Source organism: Scyliorhinus canicula, chromosome 1, assembly GCF_902713615.1.
Source record: "Scyliorhinus canicula chromosome 1, sScyCan1.1, whole genome shotgun sequence".
Taxonomy (NCBI): Eukaryota; Metazoa; Chordata; class Chondrichthyes; order Carcharhiniformes; family Scyliorhinidae; genus Scyliorhinus; species Scyliorhinus canicula.
The window spans coordinates 312,317,037-312,334,754 of record NC_052146.1 but is presented as its reverse complement, the minus strand read 5'-3'; the positions used below and the strand labels follow the sequence as shown (position 1 = coordinate 312,334,754).

Sequence of the window (17,718 nt, the reverse complement as noted above, 5' to 3'; positions counted from 1 at the left end):
GGGCAGCATGTCCCAGTCCCAGGTGGGCATGCTGAGGCTGGGGAGCATGTCCCAGTCCCAGGTGGGCATTGCTGAGGCTGGGGAGCAGGTCCCAGTCCCAGGTGGGCATTGCCAAGGCTGGGATCATGTCCCAGTCCCAGGTGGGCATTGCAAGGCACTGGGGAGCATGTCCCAGTCCCAGGTGGGCATTGCCAAGGCACTGGGCAGCATGTCCCAGTCCCAGGTGGCATTGCTGAGGCTGGCAGCATGTCCCAGTCCCAGGTGGGCATTGCCGAGGCTGGGCAGCATGTCCCAGTCCCAGGTGGGCATTGCTGAGGCTGGGCAGCATGTCCCAGTCCCAGGTGGGCATTGCTGAGGCTGGGCAGCATGTCCCAGTCCCAGGTGGGCATTGCTGAGGCTGGGGAGCATGTCCCAGTCCCAGGTGGGCATTGCCAAGGCTGGGGAGCATGTCCCAGTCCCAGGTGGGCATTGCTGAGGCTGGGGAGCATGTCCCAGTCCCAGGTGGGCATTGCCAAGGCACTGGGCAGCATGTCCCAGTCCCAGGTGGGCATTGCTGAGGCTGGGGAGCATGTCCCAGTCCCAGGTGGGCATAGCTGAGGCACTGGGGAGTATGTCCCAGTCCCAGGTGGGAATAGCTGAGGCACTGGGGAGTATGTCCCAGTCCCAGGTGGGCATAGCTGAGGCACTGGGCAGCATGTCCCAGTCCCAGGTGGGCATTGCCGAGGCTGGGGAGTATGTCCCAGTCCCAGGTGGGCATAGCTGAGGCACTGGGGAGCATGTCCCGGTCGCCGGGGGACGTGTGCCAATCACTGAGGGGCGTCACCTCGGACATCGACACTGTGCTGCGGACATTGGGGAGGCTCCAGGGCTGGCGGAGCCAGATGACGGAGGGGCAGCCATGGTTAAATCTAATTGCCCCTCCAATTTGAGGTGAAGTCCAAGGTTCTATGGGCACTGACCAGGAGGAGGGGGCGCTGGGTGCCAACCCGGAGCAATCCTATGGAGTGGTGACGGTGGCCACCAACTCCTCAGAGTTCCACCTCCATATCAACAACGCATCTTGCAGTCAGCACCGGCTACGGTGCGACACAGCGGGGCATGTGCCGCCAGCAAGTGCGTTGGGGCCCTCCGGGGTCAGAGGATGCCCACCAGAAGCATCGAAGTCCACGGGACGTGATAAGCAGCAGGCTGCCTCCACCTCTATGTGCACCCTGGGGACACAGCTAGGCACAGCGGTAGAGTTTGGAAGGCTAAATAGGTGGAGGATCACTGAGAGGGCACTGGGGGGTGGGGCGGTTGCGGGCGGGGGGGGGGGGGGCCGGGGGGGGAGGCTGTAAGGTGTGGGTTGAGTGGGGCGGCACCTCCTCCACATGGTACCAAGTCCGCGAGGATGTGGCACAGGTGTCGCACCATCCCCTTGTTGAGGCAGAGCTCTTTCGGCACGCACTGTCCTGTGCACCCAGGGCCATCGCAGGCCTCCCCCTCTGGCTCAGTCCCTGGCCTGATGGCTGGCCAGGTCCTCAGGGTGTGGGGCAGGGCCCTGTACACAGCAACGCCTGTGCACCCAGGGCCATCGCAGGCCTCCCCCTCTGGCTCAGTCCCTGGCCTGATGGCTGGCCAGGTCCTCAGGGTGTGGGGCGGGGCCCTGTACATGGGCTGGCACCTCGAGCCTCTGCCAATGCTGTTGCCGCCATCTCCTCTGACGTCTGACCACCTGGACTGCCAGCAGCACCAAGAGGGAAGTTGCGCGCGGTCCAAGATATTGTCCATCCCGTGTAATATCCTGAAGGAATTGGGAGAGGATGTGAGACTGACAACCAGCAATGTCTTCCACCCCAGGAACGCTCCAGTTCCTCCATTGCTCCCCTACCCCCCCCCCTCCCCCCTCACCCCCATCCGACATACCCTGCCCAGGCAACCCCGGCTGCAGCCGGGCCCCTCCCTACTGGACACTCTGTACCCCAGTTACCTGGCAGGTGCTCGTCCCTTTCCCGGTGCACTACCCACCCTCTGGTCGCGGAGATGTTCCCGGTGCAGGAGCCGAGCCCCTGGGTGTTCGGACCCTGGCCGCTACGTCTGTGGTGTTGCCTCCTGCAGTGTTCAGGCAGCATGGTCTGGTTAGGATGCTGGGTAATAATTCCCACATGCTATGTGGCCCGCCCACCCACAGGGATCCGCTTGGGATGTGTAAAGTGCTCACTTCAATACGGTTGCCAATTCCCACTCAGCCGCACAGTCAGGGCCTCCGCGGTCAGTGGGATGTATGGGTGGTCAGTGGGGCAGGTGGGCAGGGGCTGGATTTGCCCCCAGAATGGGACTACATGGCCCAGGGCTTGGCATGGCGGACCTGAGGGCGCTGAGACCCCAATCACTCCCCATACCCCCAGGCCTAGCCTAGGCAATGGGCGGCCACCCTCCCTGGTCCACAACACCCCCACCCATGGGGGCCATCCTGACCAAGATTGACCCCACCGGGACTCCCCCACGGGAGCAGGAAGCCCAGCGTCCATCCGGCTCTTTCCCTGTGAGCAAAGATGGCTGCTCACCTCCTCGGCTTCCAGCTAATCGGGATATCAGCCCCCCGCCAGCTTCACGTTTTCAAAGGGAGTACGAATCGGCACCCAGTGTGACCACAACGGCATCCGCGTGATCACATCGGCGTCCGCGTGATCACATCGGTGCCCCTGATGTGGCCACATTGGCGTCGCGTGACCAGTTCGGCACCCGCGTGACCACATCAACCCCTGGCGTGACCACGATGACCCCCGGCGTGACCACATCGGCGCCGCATAACCGCATCAGCCCCCGACGTGACCACATTGGTGTCGCGTGACCACAGCGGCACCCCCGTGACCACATCGGCACCCCCGTGACCACAGCGGCACCCCTGTGACCACATCGGCACCCCCGTGACCACAGCGGCACCCCCGTGACCACATCGGCACCCCCGTGACCACAGCGGCACCCCTGTGACCACATCGGCCCCCAGCGTGACCCATCAGCACCCGTGTAACCACAGCGGCACCCCTGTGACCACATCGGCACCCGCGTGACCACATCAACCCCTGGCGTGACCACGATGACCCCCGGCGTGACCACATCGGCGCCGCATAACCGCATCAGCCCCCGACGTGACCACATTGGTGTCGCGTGACCACAGCGGCACCCCGTGACCACATCGGCCCCCAGCGTGACCCATCAGCACCCGTGTAACCACAGCGGCACCCTGTGACCACATCGGCACCCCTGTGACCACATCGGCCCCCAGCGTGACCCATCAGCACCCGTGTAACCACAGCGGCACCCGCGTGACCACATCGGCACCCACGTGACAACATCGGCGCCCGCGTGACCATATCGGTGCCCACGTGACCATATCGGTGCCCACGTGACCATATCGGTGCCCACGTGACCATATCGGTGCCCACGTGACCATATCGGTGCCCACGTGACCATATCGGTGCCCACGTGACCATATCGGTGCCCGCGTGACAACTTCGGCGCCCGCGTGACCATATCCGTGCCCACGTGACCATATCGGTGCCCACGTGACCATATCGGTGCCCACGTGACCATATCGGTGCCCACGTGACCATATCGGTGCCCGCGTGACCATATCGGTGCTCGCGTGACCATATCGGTGCCCATGTGACCATATCGGTGCCCGCGTGACCATATCGGTGCTCGCGTGACCATATCGGTGCCCGCGTGACCATATCGGTGCCCACGTGACCATATCGGTGCCCGCGTGACCATATCGGTGCCCACGTGACCATATCGGTGCCCACGTGACCATATCGGTGCCCACGTGACCATATCGGTGCCCACGTGACCATATCGGTGCCCGCGTGACCATATCGGTGCCCACGTGACCATATCGGTGCCCGCGTGACCACTTGCTGGGGAGACTGTTAGATTACGGCACACGGCATGGTTCTAAATTTTGTCCTGTCCAGCGATTTTACGCCTCGTCGACCCTCACTCAAGCGCCATCGTATCGTAGAAATGGTTACAATGCAAAAATAAAGAACATCATAAAATAAACATTCCAATCTTATTTTCTTTTATTACTTTATCAGAGTAACAAAGGCAGAGCTCAGAGTGTGGACAGGGGAAAACCCCTAATCCAGCTCCTTGCCTGCTCCAAAAACAAAATTCAAATTGAATCCAATTCCTGCTTCCCACAAGTGAGACATACCAGATCCAGCCGTTACACCCGACCTCACGCTCATCTTTGCCAAAAGGACGAGTCGCAATTCCAATCATATTTATGAATGGAACTTGCCATATTGCATACAGGTGTAAACTAATCGTTCCTGTGTTTTCCTCAGTGATTGTCTTCCATCTGCTCAGACACATTGCCATCCCAATAGACACAATGTGATTGGTGGATCTCCTCCTGTGGAGGAGATCACTCATGGTTCTTGGAGGACAGTGTTGAGGAGCTCTGGGCCTGGAGGACGGTGTTGGGGAGCTCTGGGCCTGGAGGACAGTGTTGAGGAGCTCTGGGCCTGGAGGACAGTGTTGGGGAGCTCTGGGCCTGGAGGATGGTGTTGAGGAGCTCTGGGCCTGGAGGACAGTGTTGGGGAGCTCTGGGCCTGGAGGACAGTGTTGAGGAGCTCTGGGTCTGGAGGACGGTGTTGAGGAGCTCTGGGCCTGGAGGACAGTGTGAGGAGCTCTGGGCCTGGAGGAGCAGTGTTGAGGAGCTCTGGGCCTGGAGGACAGTGTTGAGGAGCTCTGGGCCTGGAGGACAGTGTTGGGGAGCTCTGGGCCTGGAGGATGGTGTTGAGGAGCTCTGGGCCTGGAGGACAGTGTTGGGGAGCTCTGGGCCTGGAGGACAGTGTTGAGGAGCTCTGGGCCTGGAGGATGGTGTTGAGGAGCTCTGGGCCTGGAGGACAGTGTTGGGGAGCTCTGGGCCTGGAGGACAGTGTTGAGGAGCTCTGGGCCTGGAGGACAGTGTTGAGGAGCTCTGGGCCTGGAGGACAGTGTTGGGGAGCTCTGGGCCTGGAGGACAGTGTTGGGGAGCTCTGGGCCTGGAGGACAGTGTTGGGGAGCTCTGGGCCTGGAGGACAGTGTTGAGGAGCTCTGGGCCTGGAGGACAGTGTTGAGGAGTTCTGGGCCTGGAGGACAGTGTTGGGGAGCTCTGGGCCTGGAGGACGGTGTTGGGGAGCTCTGGGCCTGGAGGACAGTGTTGGGGAGCTCTGGGCCTGGAGGACAGTGTTGGGGAGCTCTGGGCCTGGAGGACAGTGTTGAGGAGCTCTGGGCCTGGAGGACAGTGTTGGGGAGCTCTGGGCCTGGAGGACGGTGTTGGGGAGCTCTGGGCTTGGAGGACAGTGTTGGGGAGCTCTGGGTCTGGAGGACAGTGTTGAGGAGCTCTGGGCCTGGAGGACAGTGTTGGGGAGCTCTGGGCCTGGAGGATGGTGTTGGGGAGCTCTGGGCCTGGAGGACAGTGTTGGGGAGCTCTGGGCCTGGAGGACAGTGTTGGGGAGCTCTGGGCCTGGAGGACAGTGTTGAGGAGCTCTGGGCCTGGTGGACAGTGTTGAGGAGCTCTGGGCCTGGAGGATGGTGTTGAGGAGCTCTGGGCCTGGAGGACAGTGTTGGGGAGCTCTGGGCCTGGAGGACAGTGTTGATGATCTCTGGGCCTGGAGGACAGTGTTGAGGAGCTCTGGGCCTGGAGGACAGTGTTGAGGAGCTCTGGGCCTGGAGGACGGTGTTGGGGAGCTCTGGGCCTGGAGGACAGTGTTGGGGAGCTCTGGGCCTGGAGGACAGTGTTGGGGAGCTCTGGGCCTGGAGGACGGTGTTGAGGAGCTCTGGGCCTGGAGGACAGTGTTGATGATCTCTGGGCCTGGAGGACGGTGTTGGGGAGCTCTGGGCCTGGAGGACAGTGTTGAGGAGCTCTGGGCCTGGAGGACAGTGTTGAGGAGCTCTGGGCCTGGAGGACAGTGTTGAGGAGTTCTGGGCCTGGAGGATGGTGTTGAGGAGCCCTGGACCTGGATGATGGTGTTGAGGAGTTCTGGGCCTGGAGGACAGTGTAGAGGAGCTCTGGGCCTGGAGGACAGTGTTGAGCTCTGGGCCTGGAGGACAGTGTTGAGGAGTTCTGGGCCTGGAGGACAGTGTTGGGGAGATCTGGGACTGGAGGACAGTGTTGGGGAGCTCTTGGCCTGGAGGATGGTGTTGAGGAGCTCTGGGCCTGGAGGACAGTGTTGATGATCTCTGGGTCTGGAGGACGGTGTTGAGGAGCTCTGGGCCTGGAGGGCAGTGTTGAGGAGCTCTGGGCCTGGAGGACAGTGTTGGGGAGCTCTGGGCCTGGAGGACAGTGTTGATGATCTCTGGGCCTGGAGCACAGTGTTGAGGAGCTCTGGGTCTGGAGGATGGTGTTGGGGAGCTCTGGGCCTGGAGGACGGTGTTGAGGAGCTCTGGCCTGGAGGACAGTGTTGGGGAGCTCTGGGCCTGGAGGACAGTGTTGATGATCTCTGGGTCTGGAGGACGGTGTTGAGGAGCTCTGGGCCTGGAGGACAGTGTTGAGGAGCCCTGGACCTGGAGGACAGTGTTGAGCTCTGGGCCTGGAGGATGGTGTTGAGGAGTTCTGGGCCTGGAGGACAATGTTTAGCTCTGGGCCTGGAGTATGGTGTTGAGGAGCTCTGGGCCTGGAGGACAGTGTTGAGGAGCTCTGGGCCTGGAGGACAGTGTTGGGGAGCTCTGGGCCTGGAGGATGGTGTTGGGGAGCTCTGGGCCTGGAGGACAGTGTTGGGGAGCTCTGGGCCTGGAGGACAGTGTTGGGGAGCTCTGGGCCTGGAGGACAGTGTTGAGGAGCTCTGGGCCTGGAGGACAGTGTTGGGGAGTTCTGGGCCTGGAGGACGGTGTTGAGGAGCTCTGGGCCTGGAGGACAGTGTTGAGGAGCTCTGGGTCTGGAGGACAGTGTTGGGAGCTCTGGGCCTGGAGGACGGTGTTGAGGAGCTCTGGGCCTGGAGGACGGTGTTGGGGAGCTCTGGGCCTGGAGGACGGTGTTGGGGAGCTCTGAGCCTGGAGGACGGTGTTGAGGAGCTCTGGGCCTGGAGGACGGTGTTGAGGAGCTCTGGGCCTGGAGGATGGTGTTGAGGAGCTCTGGGCCTGGAGGACAGTGTTGGGGAGCTCTGGGTCTGGAGGACAGTGTTGAGGAGCTCTGGGCCTGGAGGATGGTGTTGAGGAGCTCTGGGCCTGGAGGACAGTGTTGGGGAGCTCTGGGCCTGGAGGACAGTGTTGGGGAGCTCTGAGCCTGGAGGACGGTGTTGGGGAGCTCTGGGCCTGGAGGACAGTGTTGGGGAGCTCTGGGCCTGGAGGACAGTGTTGAGGAGCTCTGGGCCTGGAGGATGGTGTTGGGGAGCTCTGGGCCTGGTGGACAGTGTTGGGGAGCTCTGGGCCTGGAGGACGGTGTTGAGGAGCTCTGGGCCTGGAGGACAGTGTTGGGGAGCTCTGGGCCTGGAGGACAATGTTGAGCTCTGGGTCTGGAGGACAGTGTTGGGGAGCTCTGGACCTGGAGGACGGTGTTGAGGAGCTCTGAGCCTGGAGGACAGTGTTGGGGAGCTCTGGGCCTGGAGGGCAGTGTTGGGGAGCTCTGGGCCTGGAGGACAGTGTTGAGGAGCTCTGGGTCTGGAGGGCAGTGTTGAGGAGCTCTGGGCCTGGAGGATGGTGTTGGGGAGCTCTGGGTCTGGATGACAGTGTTGGGGAGCTCTGGGTCTGGAGGACAGTGTTGGGGAGCTCTGGGCCTGGAGGACAGTGTTGGGGAGCTCTGGCCTGGAGGACGGTGTTGGGGAGCTCTGGGCCTGGAGGACAGTGTTGGGGAGCTCTGGGCCTGGAGGACAGTGTTGAGGAGCTCTGGGCCTGGAGGACAGTGTTGGGGAGCTCTGGGCCTGGAGGACGGTGTTGGGGAGCTCTGGGCCTGGAGGACGGTGTTGGGGAGCTCTGGGTCTGGAGGACAGTGTTGGGGAGCTCTGGGCCTGGAGGACAGTGTTGGGGAGCTCTGGGCCTGGAGGACAGTGTTGAGGAGCTCTGGGCCTGGAAGGGTTGGGAGGATGTCACCCTGAGTGAAAGCAGCAGGTTTCTGCTCCATGGGAGTATAGTCATACACAAGCAATCCTACCGGAGCGCAGAGTACTGGAATGTTGTGAGACCTGGCAATCTCCTTTGAACATTGAAAACTGCAGCGTGGTGGTAACAGTTTGAGCTTCCATGGCAACAATCTGAGCTTGAATGAGAACAGGCTGAGCACACTTTGCATCGTTATGGCAACCACACACTGCATCATGGTATTCTGTAAGTATATGATCAGGTGAGCTATAGGACTAAATTCTCCGGCCTCGTTACGCTCTCGCTTGGGAGGCAGAAAAACAAGATCCATGCCAGGTGGCAAACAGTTTGCGATGCACCCAGCCCGCTCCCGTAGGCAAAATCGGGATCTCGCCACAGTGTGGCGAGAAACCAATTATCACCCCTTCAGCCTTATTTCCTTACAATTAATGGGAGCCACCCCATATCCAGCGGCCTCTTGTCATTCAGCAGCCTCCTCAATGATGTGAGTCGGGGGGGGGGGGTTGCAGTGAAGGGAGGGTTGGGGTAAAGGGAGGGGAGTATGATGGGTGAGTTGGGTGGGGGGTGATGGAGTGTTGGGAATGGTATCAGCTAACCCATTCTGCCTGGTGTTGGTCGTTGACCTTCTTGCGGCACCGGAAGCCAGTCCAGGTCACGCTGCCCCGGGTTATGACGTTGCCACTTTGTCCCAGGCGGCACTGGCTGCTCTCTGGCTCACCCTCCCGGACCCTCGGGGGATCAGGGCATCTCTCGTAGCCTCCACCGCATTGAGGAGACTCACCAGGTCTTCAACCCCGAATTGTGAGACCGGCCATCTCAGTGCCACGGCCATGAGCTGAGTGGGGTTGGCTGTGCAAGTGCTGCTTGACCTTGTTAGCGGGGGAGGGGGTGGCTGGCGAGTGTGGTCCCGGCGAATCAGCCCCACCTCGTTACCGTGGTGATATGCTTGTGAATAATCTTGTGTACACATAGCAATGCGACCTCCAACCAGCAGGGGGCGTCAGACATCAGTCATGTGACATCTGGCTCTCGCCAGCAGGTTGTGAGGTGTACACCAGGACAGTCACACATCGGGATATTTCCAGAAGAGTCTATGAAACTCAAATAGTAACTTAGCCTGTACAGCATTCTGATTGTTACTTTACCACATGAATCAATAAATGATAATTTTAGTTAAGTCACCAACAGTTCTGTATGAATCATTGCAAAGACAAAGTCACAGCACACAACATGGTACCTGGAGTTTGAAGATTTGAAGGTAACAGCAGAAAAGACGAAGCGAAACCGGCCGAAGAACCAAAAAGAGAAGATTTCTTCTGCCAACCTGGTGAACTGTGGCCATTGGCGACTCAACGCAACAAACGATGTTGAAGTTCGAGATGGAAGGTTTAAAGGCACCCCACCAACTTCAAGTCTTGGGTAACGTAGACGAAAAGGGGCGTGTTTTCAAACAGCAGTTACAGCTCTTTGTCTCAGCCCTTGGCTTGCAGGACAGCCTGACGAGAGGAGCATTGTGTTGCTGCTCACGGTGGAAGGTCCACAAGCAATCGAAATCTACAACATCTGGCTGCATCACAACGTGGTATGGCAACTGCTCGGCACAAGACCATAAGAAACTACAGACAGTCGTGAACACAGCCCAGTCCATCACACGAACCTGCCTCGCATCCATTGACTCTGCCTACATCTCACGCTGCATTGGGAAAGCGGGCAGCATAATCAAAGACACCTCCCACCCAGGTTATTCACTCTTCTAACATCTTCCATCGGGCCATCAACCGCACTGGATCCAGCCCTTCCACTGCTGATGGTCTCAGTAATGGCCATTCCAATACTGAGGAGACCTGTCTCCTCCAAGGGGGATAGGACATGCAGGCACACCTGGTAGTGCACCAATTTATAATGCAAGGGAAAGTGTAGTGTGTCAGTGAGTGTCAGGCAATCTGTGGAATAATGTGGCTGCCATGACTGAATAGCTAGTGGTATATGTGAGTGATGAATGGTGGTGAGACTCGCTAAGTGTGTGAAGGTGTGTTAATGTCAGGTATGAGTTTTTATTGATACAGACAGGTTGCTGTGAGTGCAGGGATGTGGAAATTGTGCAATGGTTGAGGTTAGTACAGCATTTGAAGATGTCATTCACTGACCTTAACCATTCATGGGAGTCATTGAACAGCTTGTGTGTCCTGGTACTCAGGGTATGTTTCCGGACTTTAATTTCCTAACCTATCTGCTCTCACTGTCTTTAGACTGTACATGGAGAGACTCCTGCTGACTACTGGAGAGAGAGATCTTCCTCTCTCCAAAAAGGGCTTTGGTGAATTGTCTCAGAACATTGGGACTGGCTCCCTTCCAATTCAGTGCTATTAAAGACACTTTCCGACTGACTTGCTGCGTGCAGACCAGCACTTACTTTAGCGTTAAACAGCACAGATTAACTTAAACAGTACAGGTTAACTTCAAACAGCACAAATTAACCTTAAGCAGCACCGGTGAATTTCAAACAGCACAGGTTAGCATTAAGCAGCACAGATTAACTTTAAACAGCACAGGTTAACTTTAAACAGCACAGGATAGCGTTAAACAGCCCAGGTTAACTTTAAGCAGCACAGGTTAGTATTAAAGAGCACGGGTTAGTGTTAAACAGCACAGGTTCACTTTAAACAGCACAGGTTAGAGTAAAACAGCAAAGGTTAGCGTTAAGCAGCAAAGGTTAACTTTCAACAGCATTGATTAACTTTAAACAGCACAGTTTAGCGTTAAACAGCACAGGTTAGCATTAAACAGCTAGGTTATCTCTAAACAGTACAGGTTAGATCTAAACTGCACAGGTTAGTTTTAAACAGTGCACGTTAGTGTTAAACAGCACAGGTTAGCTTTAAGCAGCACAGGTTAGTGTTAAACAGCAACGGTTAACTTTAGACAGCATAGGTTAACTTTAAACATCACAGGTTAGCGTTAAACAGCACAGGTTAGCTTTAAACAGCACAGATTAACTTTAAACAGCACAGGTTAACTTTAAACAGCACATGTTAACCTTAAGCAGCACCGGTAAACTTCAGATAGCACAGGTTAACTTTAAACACGCAGGTTAGCTTTAAACAGTACAGGTTAACTTTCAACAGCACAGATTATCTTTAAACCAGCGCAGGTTAACTTTAACAGCACAGATTATCTTTAACCAGCGCAGGTTAACTTTAAACAGCACAGATTATCTTTAACCAGTGCACATTAACTTTAAACAGCACAGGTTAACTCCAAACAGCACAGGTTAGCGTTAAACAGCACAGGTTAACTTTAAGCAGCATAGGTTAGCTTTAAGCAGCACAGGTGAGCGTTAAACAGCACGGGTTAGCTTTAAACAGCACTATTTTACTTTAAACAGCATAGGTTAACTTTAAACAGCACAGGTTAACTCCAAACAGCACAGGTTAACTCCAAACAGCACAGGTTAGTGTTAAACAGCACAGGTTAGCGTTAAACAGCACAGATTAACTTTGAAGTGCACAGGTTAGCTTTAAGCAGCACAGGTGAGCGTTAAACAGCACGGGTTAGCTTTAAACCGCACTGTTTTACTGTAAACAGCATAGGTTAACTTTAAACAGCACAGATTATCTTTAACCAGCACAGGTTAACTTTAAACAGCACAGGTTAACTTAAGAGTGCGAGGAAGTTAGAATGTTGGGTCTCCTGCTGATGCATACAGCCAATTTGCACAGCAGTAAGCACAAACGATTGTGTTGAGCAGGCAGTATGACGTTATTCTGCTGATGGCATTGCTGTGCAAGTTACTAATGCTTCGTGATTCGCACAGATATTTCCAGGGGCTATCTAAGTTAGACTCCATTCTCTACACATACCCTGTCAAACCCCTTCCTAATTTTAGTGACCTCTGACAACCATCTCTTCTCGAGAGGAAATATCCTCAGCCTTTCAGTATTTCCTGACAGTTATAATTCTCAGTTCTTCTATCATCTTTACAATTTATTTTTCAACCTCTCCAGTGCTTTCTTATCCTTTGGGTATTGTGGATTCACGAGCTGTTCACTGTATAATACTCTAAATGTGATCTAAACAAGGCTCCATGTAAATTTAATAAATCATTTCTGCTTTTGAATCCTGTGGCCCAATAATAATAATAATCTTTATTACTGTCAAAAGTCGGCTTACATCAACACTGCAATGAAGTTACTGTGAAAAGCCCCTAGTTGCCACATTTCGGCGCCTGTTCGGGTACACAGAGGGAGAATTCAGAATGTCCAATTCACCTAACAGCACGTTTTTCGGGACTTGTGGAGGAGGAACCGGAGCACCCGGAGGAAACCCACGCACACACGGGGAGAACGTGCAGACTCCACACAGACAGTGACCCAAGCCGGGAATCGAACCTGGGACCCTGGCGCTGTGAAGCCACAGTGCTAACCAGTGTGCCACCGTGCCGTCCTCCCCAGTGTTTTTATGCCACTGGAATCTCTGGTTCCCCAGCCGCGTGTTTCTCGGCCGCTCACTAGCCGTGGGATCTATCTTCCTGCCACTTGTCAATGGAATTTCCCACTGGAACCACCCCACTCCGCTCGGAAAGCCCTGGGCAGGGAGTGCGCTGCCGGCGGAAAAGTGATGGCAACAAGCGGAGAATTCTGGTTTTCCTAACCTGCCTTGCCACTGTTCAGGATTTGTGAACTTCTCTCCGACATCCCTTTGCTCCTTATTCACTTTTCCAAGGAGTAGGAGCCCCCCCACCATCCCCACCAGCAAAACGCATGACCATACACTCCAGCCGTGCTCCTTATCTGTGCTGCCTGTCTCCTGGGAGTATTTGACTGGACAGTACTGGGAGCAAGGCTAAGTATTACAAAGATGCGTAATTCTACAGCGTACTCAAGCCCCTCAGGATATTTCAAAGCACTTTACAACCCATAAAATACTTTGGAAGTGCAGTCACTGATTTAATTTATGAATACAATGTGGAAGAGCTTTACTCTCTATCTAATCCTCGCTGTAGCTGGCTGGGACTGTGCAGAGAGAGCATTTCTCTGTACATAGCCAGCACTATAGCATCTAAAGGTCTTCATGCCAACAATGGATTAGGAATGTCGAAGGTTTTCCGGTTACGGTAAGTTGCTGCCATGAGTCCGATTTTTGTCCTTTGCTGCCCTCGTTGGGAGCCCACATCACATGCGGGTGAAAGCTGGTTGGCCAGTTCTCCGGCTTCCATCAATGCCAACAACCAGCCATTTCAGAGCTGCAGGCGGGAATGATGCTCACACACGACAACTTATATATTTAGAAAACCCAGATTGCCTCCTCCCTGCCCAGAGAGACTCCTGGGAAATCAGCAGAAGGAGGCCATTCAGTCCATCGAGTCTGCACCAGCCCTTGGAAAGGGGACCTTACCCAAGCCCATACCTCCACCGTATCCCCACACTTCCACCCTATCTCCGGAACCCCACCTAACCTCTTTTGAACACTAAGGGCAATTTAGCATGGCCAATCCACCTAACCCGCACGTCTTTGGACTGTGGGAGGAGACCGGAGCACCCGGTGCGAACACGCAGACTCCGCACAGACAGTGACCCAAGCCAGGAATCGAACCTGGGACCCTGCAGCTGTGAAGCAACTGTGCTACCGTGCTGCCCACTGTCTGTAGACCCATGCCAGAGATTGCTGCAGTTGAAGGTGAATCACCAGCACCTTCTCAAGAGTATTTAGTGATGGGCAATAAATGCTGGTCTTGCCGGTGTCACACATTTATGAAAGAACAATAACACAGCCACATGCTATACCATCCTTTGGATCATTCTGTCCTTCTTTAAAATACTGATGCAGGGTGGCAGAGGCCGGCCAATCAAAATCCAGTACCTCACTTGAGAGAACATCCTTCAAATGTGAGCCTAGGAAGGCAGGGAGCTGCTCGAGTGTGTAGTGCATCACAGTTCTGCTTGATACTGCCCTCTCCTAATATTTAGACACATGCACTTTTCTGGAAGTGCTGGATAGTGGTCAGAACCAGGACCTCTATCCTGCGGCACCTGAGATAACCCCAATGCCCACCTTGGCTTGGCATGGCTCACCTCCATGCCGGATTTATGGGAATCTGCATTACTGCAGCTTGAAGTTATGATGTAACTCCCCAGATGTGAGGCACTGCAGGTACCTGGCAAACACACTCTAAAAACACTGCAGTGTAAAAGTTAATGGATAGGAGCTCTTCAAAATGAGTATATTATTTCAGTCACAAACTAGCAACAAACAGTATTTAATGTATTATCCAAGTGGTTTTAAATTTATCATTTTTATTTTATTAATATCTGGTCTGGACTCTCATAAGATCATCAGTTCAAGTCTTACCGTACATCTTAAAGCAGACTATTCCATCTCTCCTCAATCCCAGGTATCTGAAAGAATTTAATCTCTCCAAGGAATGATAGAGACAGATGACCTTAGCTCCTGTGTGACGCTAGCAGTGGTCCCGATCAATGACAGGCACACACAGACCTTTCATTCACCACAGCCATCATGGGATGAATGAAGGAGAATTCATTGATCCAGTGGTATTCCTTTCTTCCTCTCTGGGGACGAGTGTATTAAGTCCCAGTCCTTGATATAATGCTTCTACACTGCGTGCATTACATCAGCAACCTCTTCCTGGCAGAGACACAGCTTATTCTGAGGAGGGGGCGGGGGTGTAGGGAACTGGATTCTCAATGCAGTTAAAAAGCACTTGATGGAGGAAAGAACATAGAGAGCTCATTAATCAAGCCCTAAGCAGTGATATTGCAGCTCTTTTATCCCCCAAATATTATCCACCATTTATTCAAAATTTCCTTTGAATGCCCTGCATTGTGTATGATAGAGACTGTCTCCGGCTGCAATTTACAGTAAATGACAATCTCCTCCACCACTGCAATCTTACTGCCTAATGTGGAGACAGGCACAGAATGGGGCAGTGAGAAGGTGACCGTTAGCAGGACAGAGACTACAATATACTTGTCGTTTTTAAATACTTACCATTTCCAACATGGTGATCAGCAATTCCACAGCAGTCCATGAGGAATGCTGCTTGCTGGCATTCCAATAAACCTGGCTGCTGGTTTCCACTTGGCAAAGAAAGAAGAGGGATCAAACGCAAGAAAGCAGCTCTGATCTCTCCCGATGTCTGCAAGGCTGCTATTGTACTGTCAGTTGGAAGGAGATTCGACAGAGCAGGGAGCACAGCTTTATATCGCCAGCCTTCTCCCTCCGCCTTCCCCCTTCTCCCTTCAAGGGCGTCGTGATACCAATGACACACTTAGACCAATTTCCAATCCTTTCACACACACACAAATAATAGGTCTCAGTGTACAACTTGGAATGTGAAATGGATTACAATCTCGCACTGACAGTAACTCCTGTCTGGAAAAGCACCATTCACTTTTTAAATCTGAATTTTACATCAGGGGCTGGGTATAATAGACAGACCTGTTTCAGCTGAATGGTAAAATAACTGCACAACACAGTCAGTAAAACCCAGTGTACACTGTTGCAGCATTTTAACCTAATACACAGACCAATACACTGTTTAAAAATAACACCAGTAAAAGTAAGCCTGGATTAACTCGTTCACTCCTCCCAACTCCTCCATATCTCTGCAAAGGAAATGTTCATAAATCGCTTCATACCCAACTTCATGTGAAACTCACTGGTCCCAATATTAATCTGAAAACAGTTTCCAAGCTGGGAATGTGACAGCGGAAGGGAATGGGCAGAGGGGTGGGGAGTTGCCTGGGCCAAACCCCAACATCAACTCAGGTCAGAAACTGCAATTGCAACTGAATTGAAGCAATCATTTCTGATGTGTGGCTTTCCCTACTCAGCACTGTGAATGATTGGGCCTCTGCTGCTCAGAGGGGAGCTCATACTCCACGGGCCCCACAGACAGACCAATCGGGTGGGTTTAGCACAGCGGGCTAAACAGCTGGCTTGTAATGCAGAACAAGGCCAGCAGTGTGGGTTCAATTCCCGTACCAGCCTCCCCGAACAGGCGCCGGAATGTGGCGACTAGGGGCTTTTCACAGTAGCTTCATTGAAGCCTATGACAATAAGCGACTATTATTATTATTGTCCCCATGGATCTCGTGGGGGATACAACATCTCTCCCTCCCCCAAAGTCTGCAAGCCCCTCTGTCGTAGAGGGTGGAGGAGGCCCCCTTCTCTGCTTCGCTTACAGTTGTACCTCCGGCTGCTGTCTGTAACCTGTTGGGAACATCATTCCTGTGCTGATCGTCTGGGGGTTGCCGTTGGCGACCGTTCCCTGATGAGGCTGTGGTCCAAAACTATGGATGTTTGAGTCGCCATGTCAGACCCTGATTCTTCCACCTCTGTGTCTGGGCCTCTAGGAAGTGTTGGCCCCTGACCCTTGGGCATCGGGCAGGTGGGATGAAGGGCCGGCACATCTGGCGGGGCTGGTCCCGATGCTGGCTCCCTGCTCCTTATGGGATCCACATGTTTGCAGGCCATCTGCTCCCTGTCTACTCCATTCTACCGCGGTCCTTGGCATCCACTGGGCACCCTCTCTAAAGTTCCAGACTTATAGCATGCTCCCAGATCCATGCTGTCCATGTCCGTCTGCTGCAGTACTGCCTTCAGAGATCTTCTCCATTCTACTTTCTCACTAATATTGGGGAACACAGGCTAAGGTGGGTCCTCAGCCTCCGGCCCATCAGCAGTTCTGCCGCTGCCACTCCGGTCGTCATGTGTGGTGTGTTACAGTAGCTGAACAAAGAACGTGCCAACCTTGTCTCCATGGATCTCGTGACCTGTTTGCTCATGCCCCTCTTGAATGTCTGTACCACCGGTTCTGCCAGACCTTTAGAAGAAAGGTGATATGGGGCGGTCCAGGTGTACCGCACCCCGTTCGACTTTGTGAAATGTGCCAGCTCCTCGCTATTAAAAGAGGTGCCATTGTTGAGGGATGCCAGGGTACTAAATGCAGCTTCTCAATGGGAAATTTTGAAGTGGTGGACGGCATCCGATGGATGTCTAACCATTCGGAATGGGTATCCACTATCAGCACTTGGAAGGGTCCGGTGAAGCCGCACCCAAGGTCGGCTCCGCTATTCCCATGGGTGGAGGGGCATGACTGATGGGGGCTTCTAATGTTCCTGACAACATTGGTGCATTGCTGTGCCAACTGCTTGATTTTGCCACCCTAGCCTGGCCACCATACATATCTGCTGATGACTATTTTCATCTTCGACATACCCAGGTGTCTATTGTGAAGTATAGACTTCCTGCCCTGACTCAGAATCAGAACGCGGGCTCCCCACAGGAGGATGTCGTCCGTCCTCCTCATTGAGCTCTTGTTGTTTGGCCTGGAAAAGCCACAGCTCGCAGGCAGGTTCCCTTGTCTCTCCCCACACAAGATGATATGCTGTAACTTCACCAAGATCAGGTCCTTCTACGTCATGTCGCGGGTTTTTGTGGTGGTGACTGGCAAGGTATCCATAAAACTCCAGGCCGATACCACTTTGTCAGTTACTGACCCGTACGCCGCCAACAGTAGGGCCCAACGCTGTATCCGGGTGGATGCTATCGGCAGAATTGTCCTGTCCACTTTGAACAACACAAGCAATGGCTTGTGGTCCGTTACGATCGAAAAACACCACCCATAAA

At 54.3% G+C, this 17,718-nt stretch overlaps 1 protein-coding gene across 1 annotated transcript in view; it reads right to left on the bottom strand.

Annotated features, from left to right (window-relative positions):
* The window catches only part of efr3ba (EFR3 homolog Ba (S. cerevisiae)), a 301,549-nt gene extending 286,237 nt beyond the window's left edge, over positions 1 to 15,312 (bottom strand). The window contains exon 1 of the mRNA XM_038797345.1: positions 15,076 to 15,312. Within this exon, the coding sequence (XP_038653273.1) occupies positions 15,076 to 15,115 (40 nt within the window). The 5' untranslated portion in view covers positions 15,116 to 15,312. The remainder of the gene's footprint in view (positions 1 to 15,075) is intronic.
* Between the last annotated feature and the right edge of the window lie 2,406 nt (positions 15,313 to 17,718).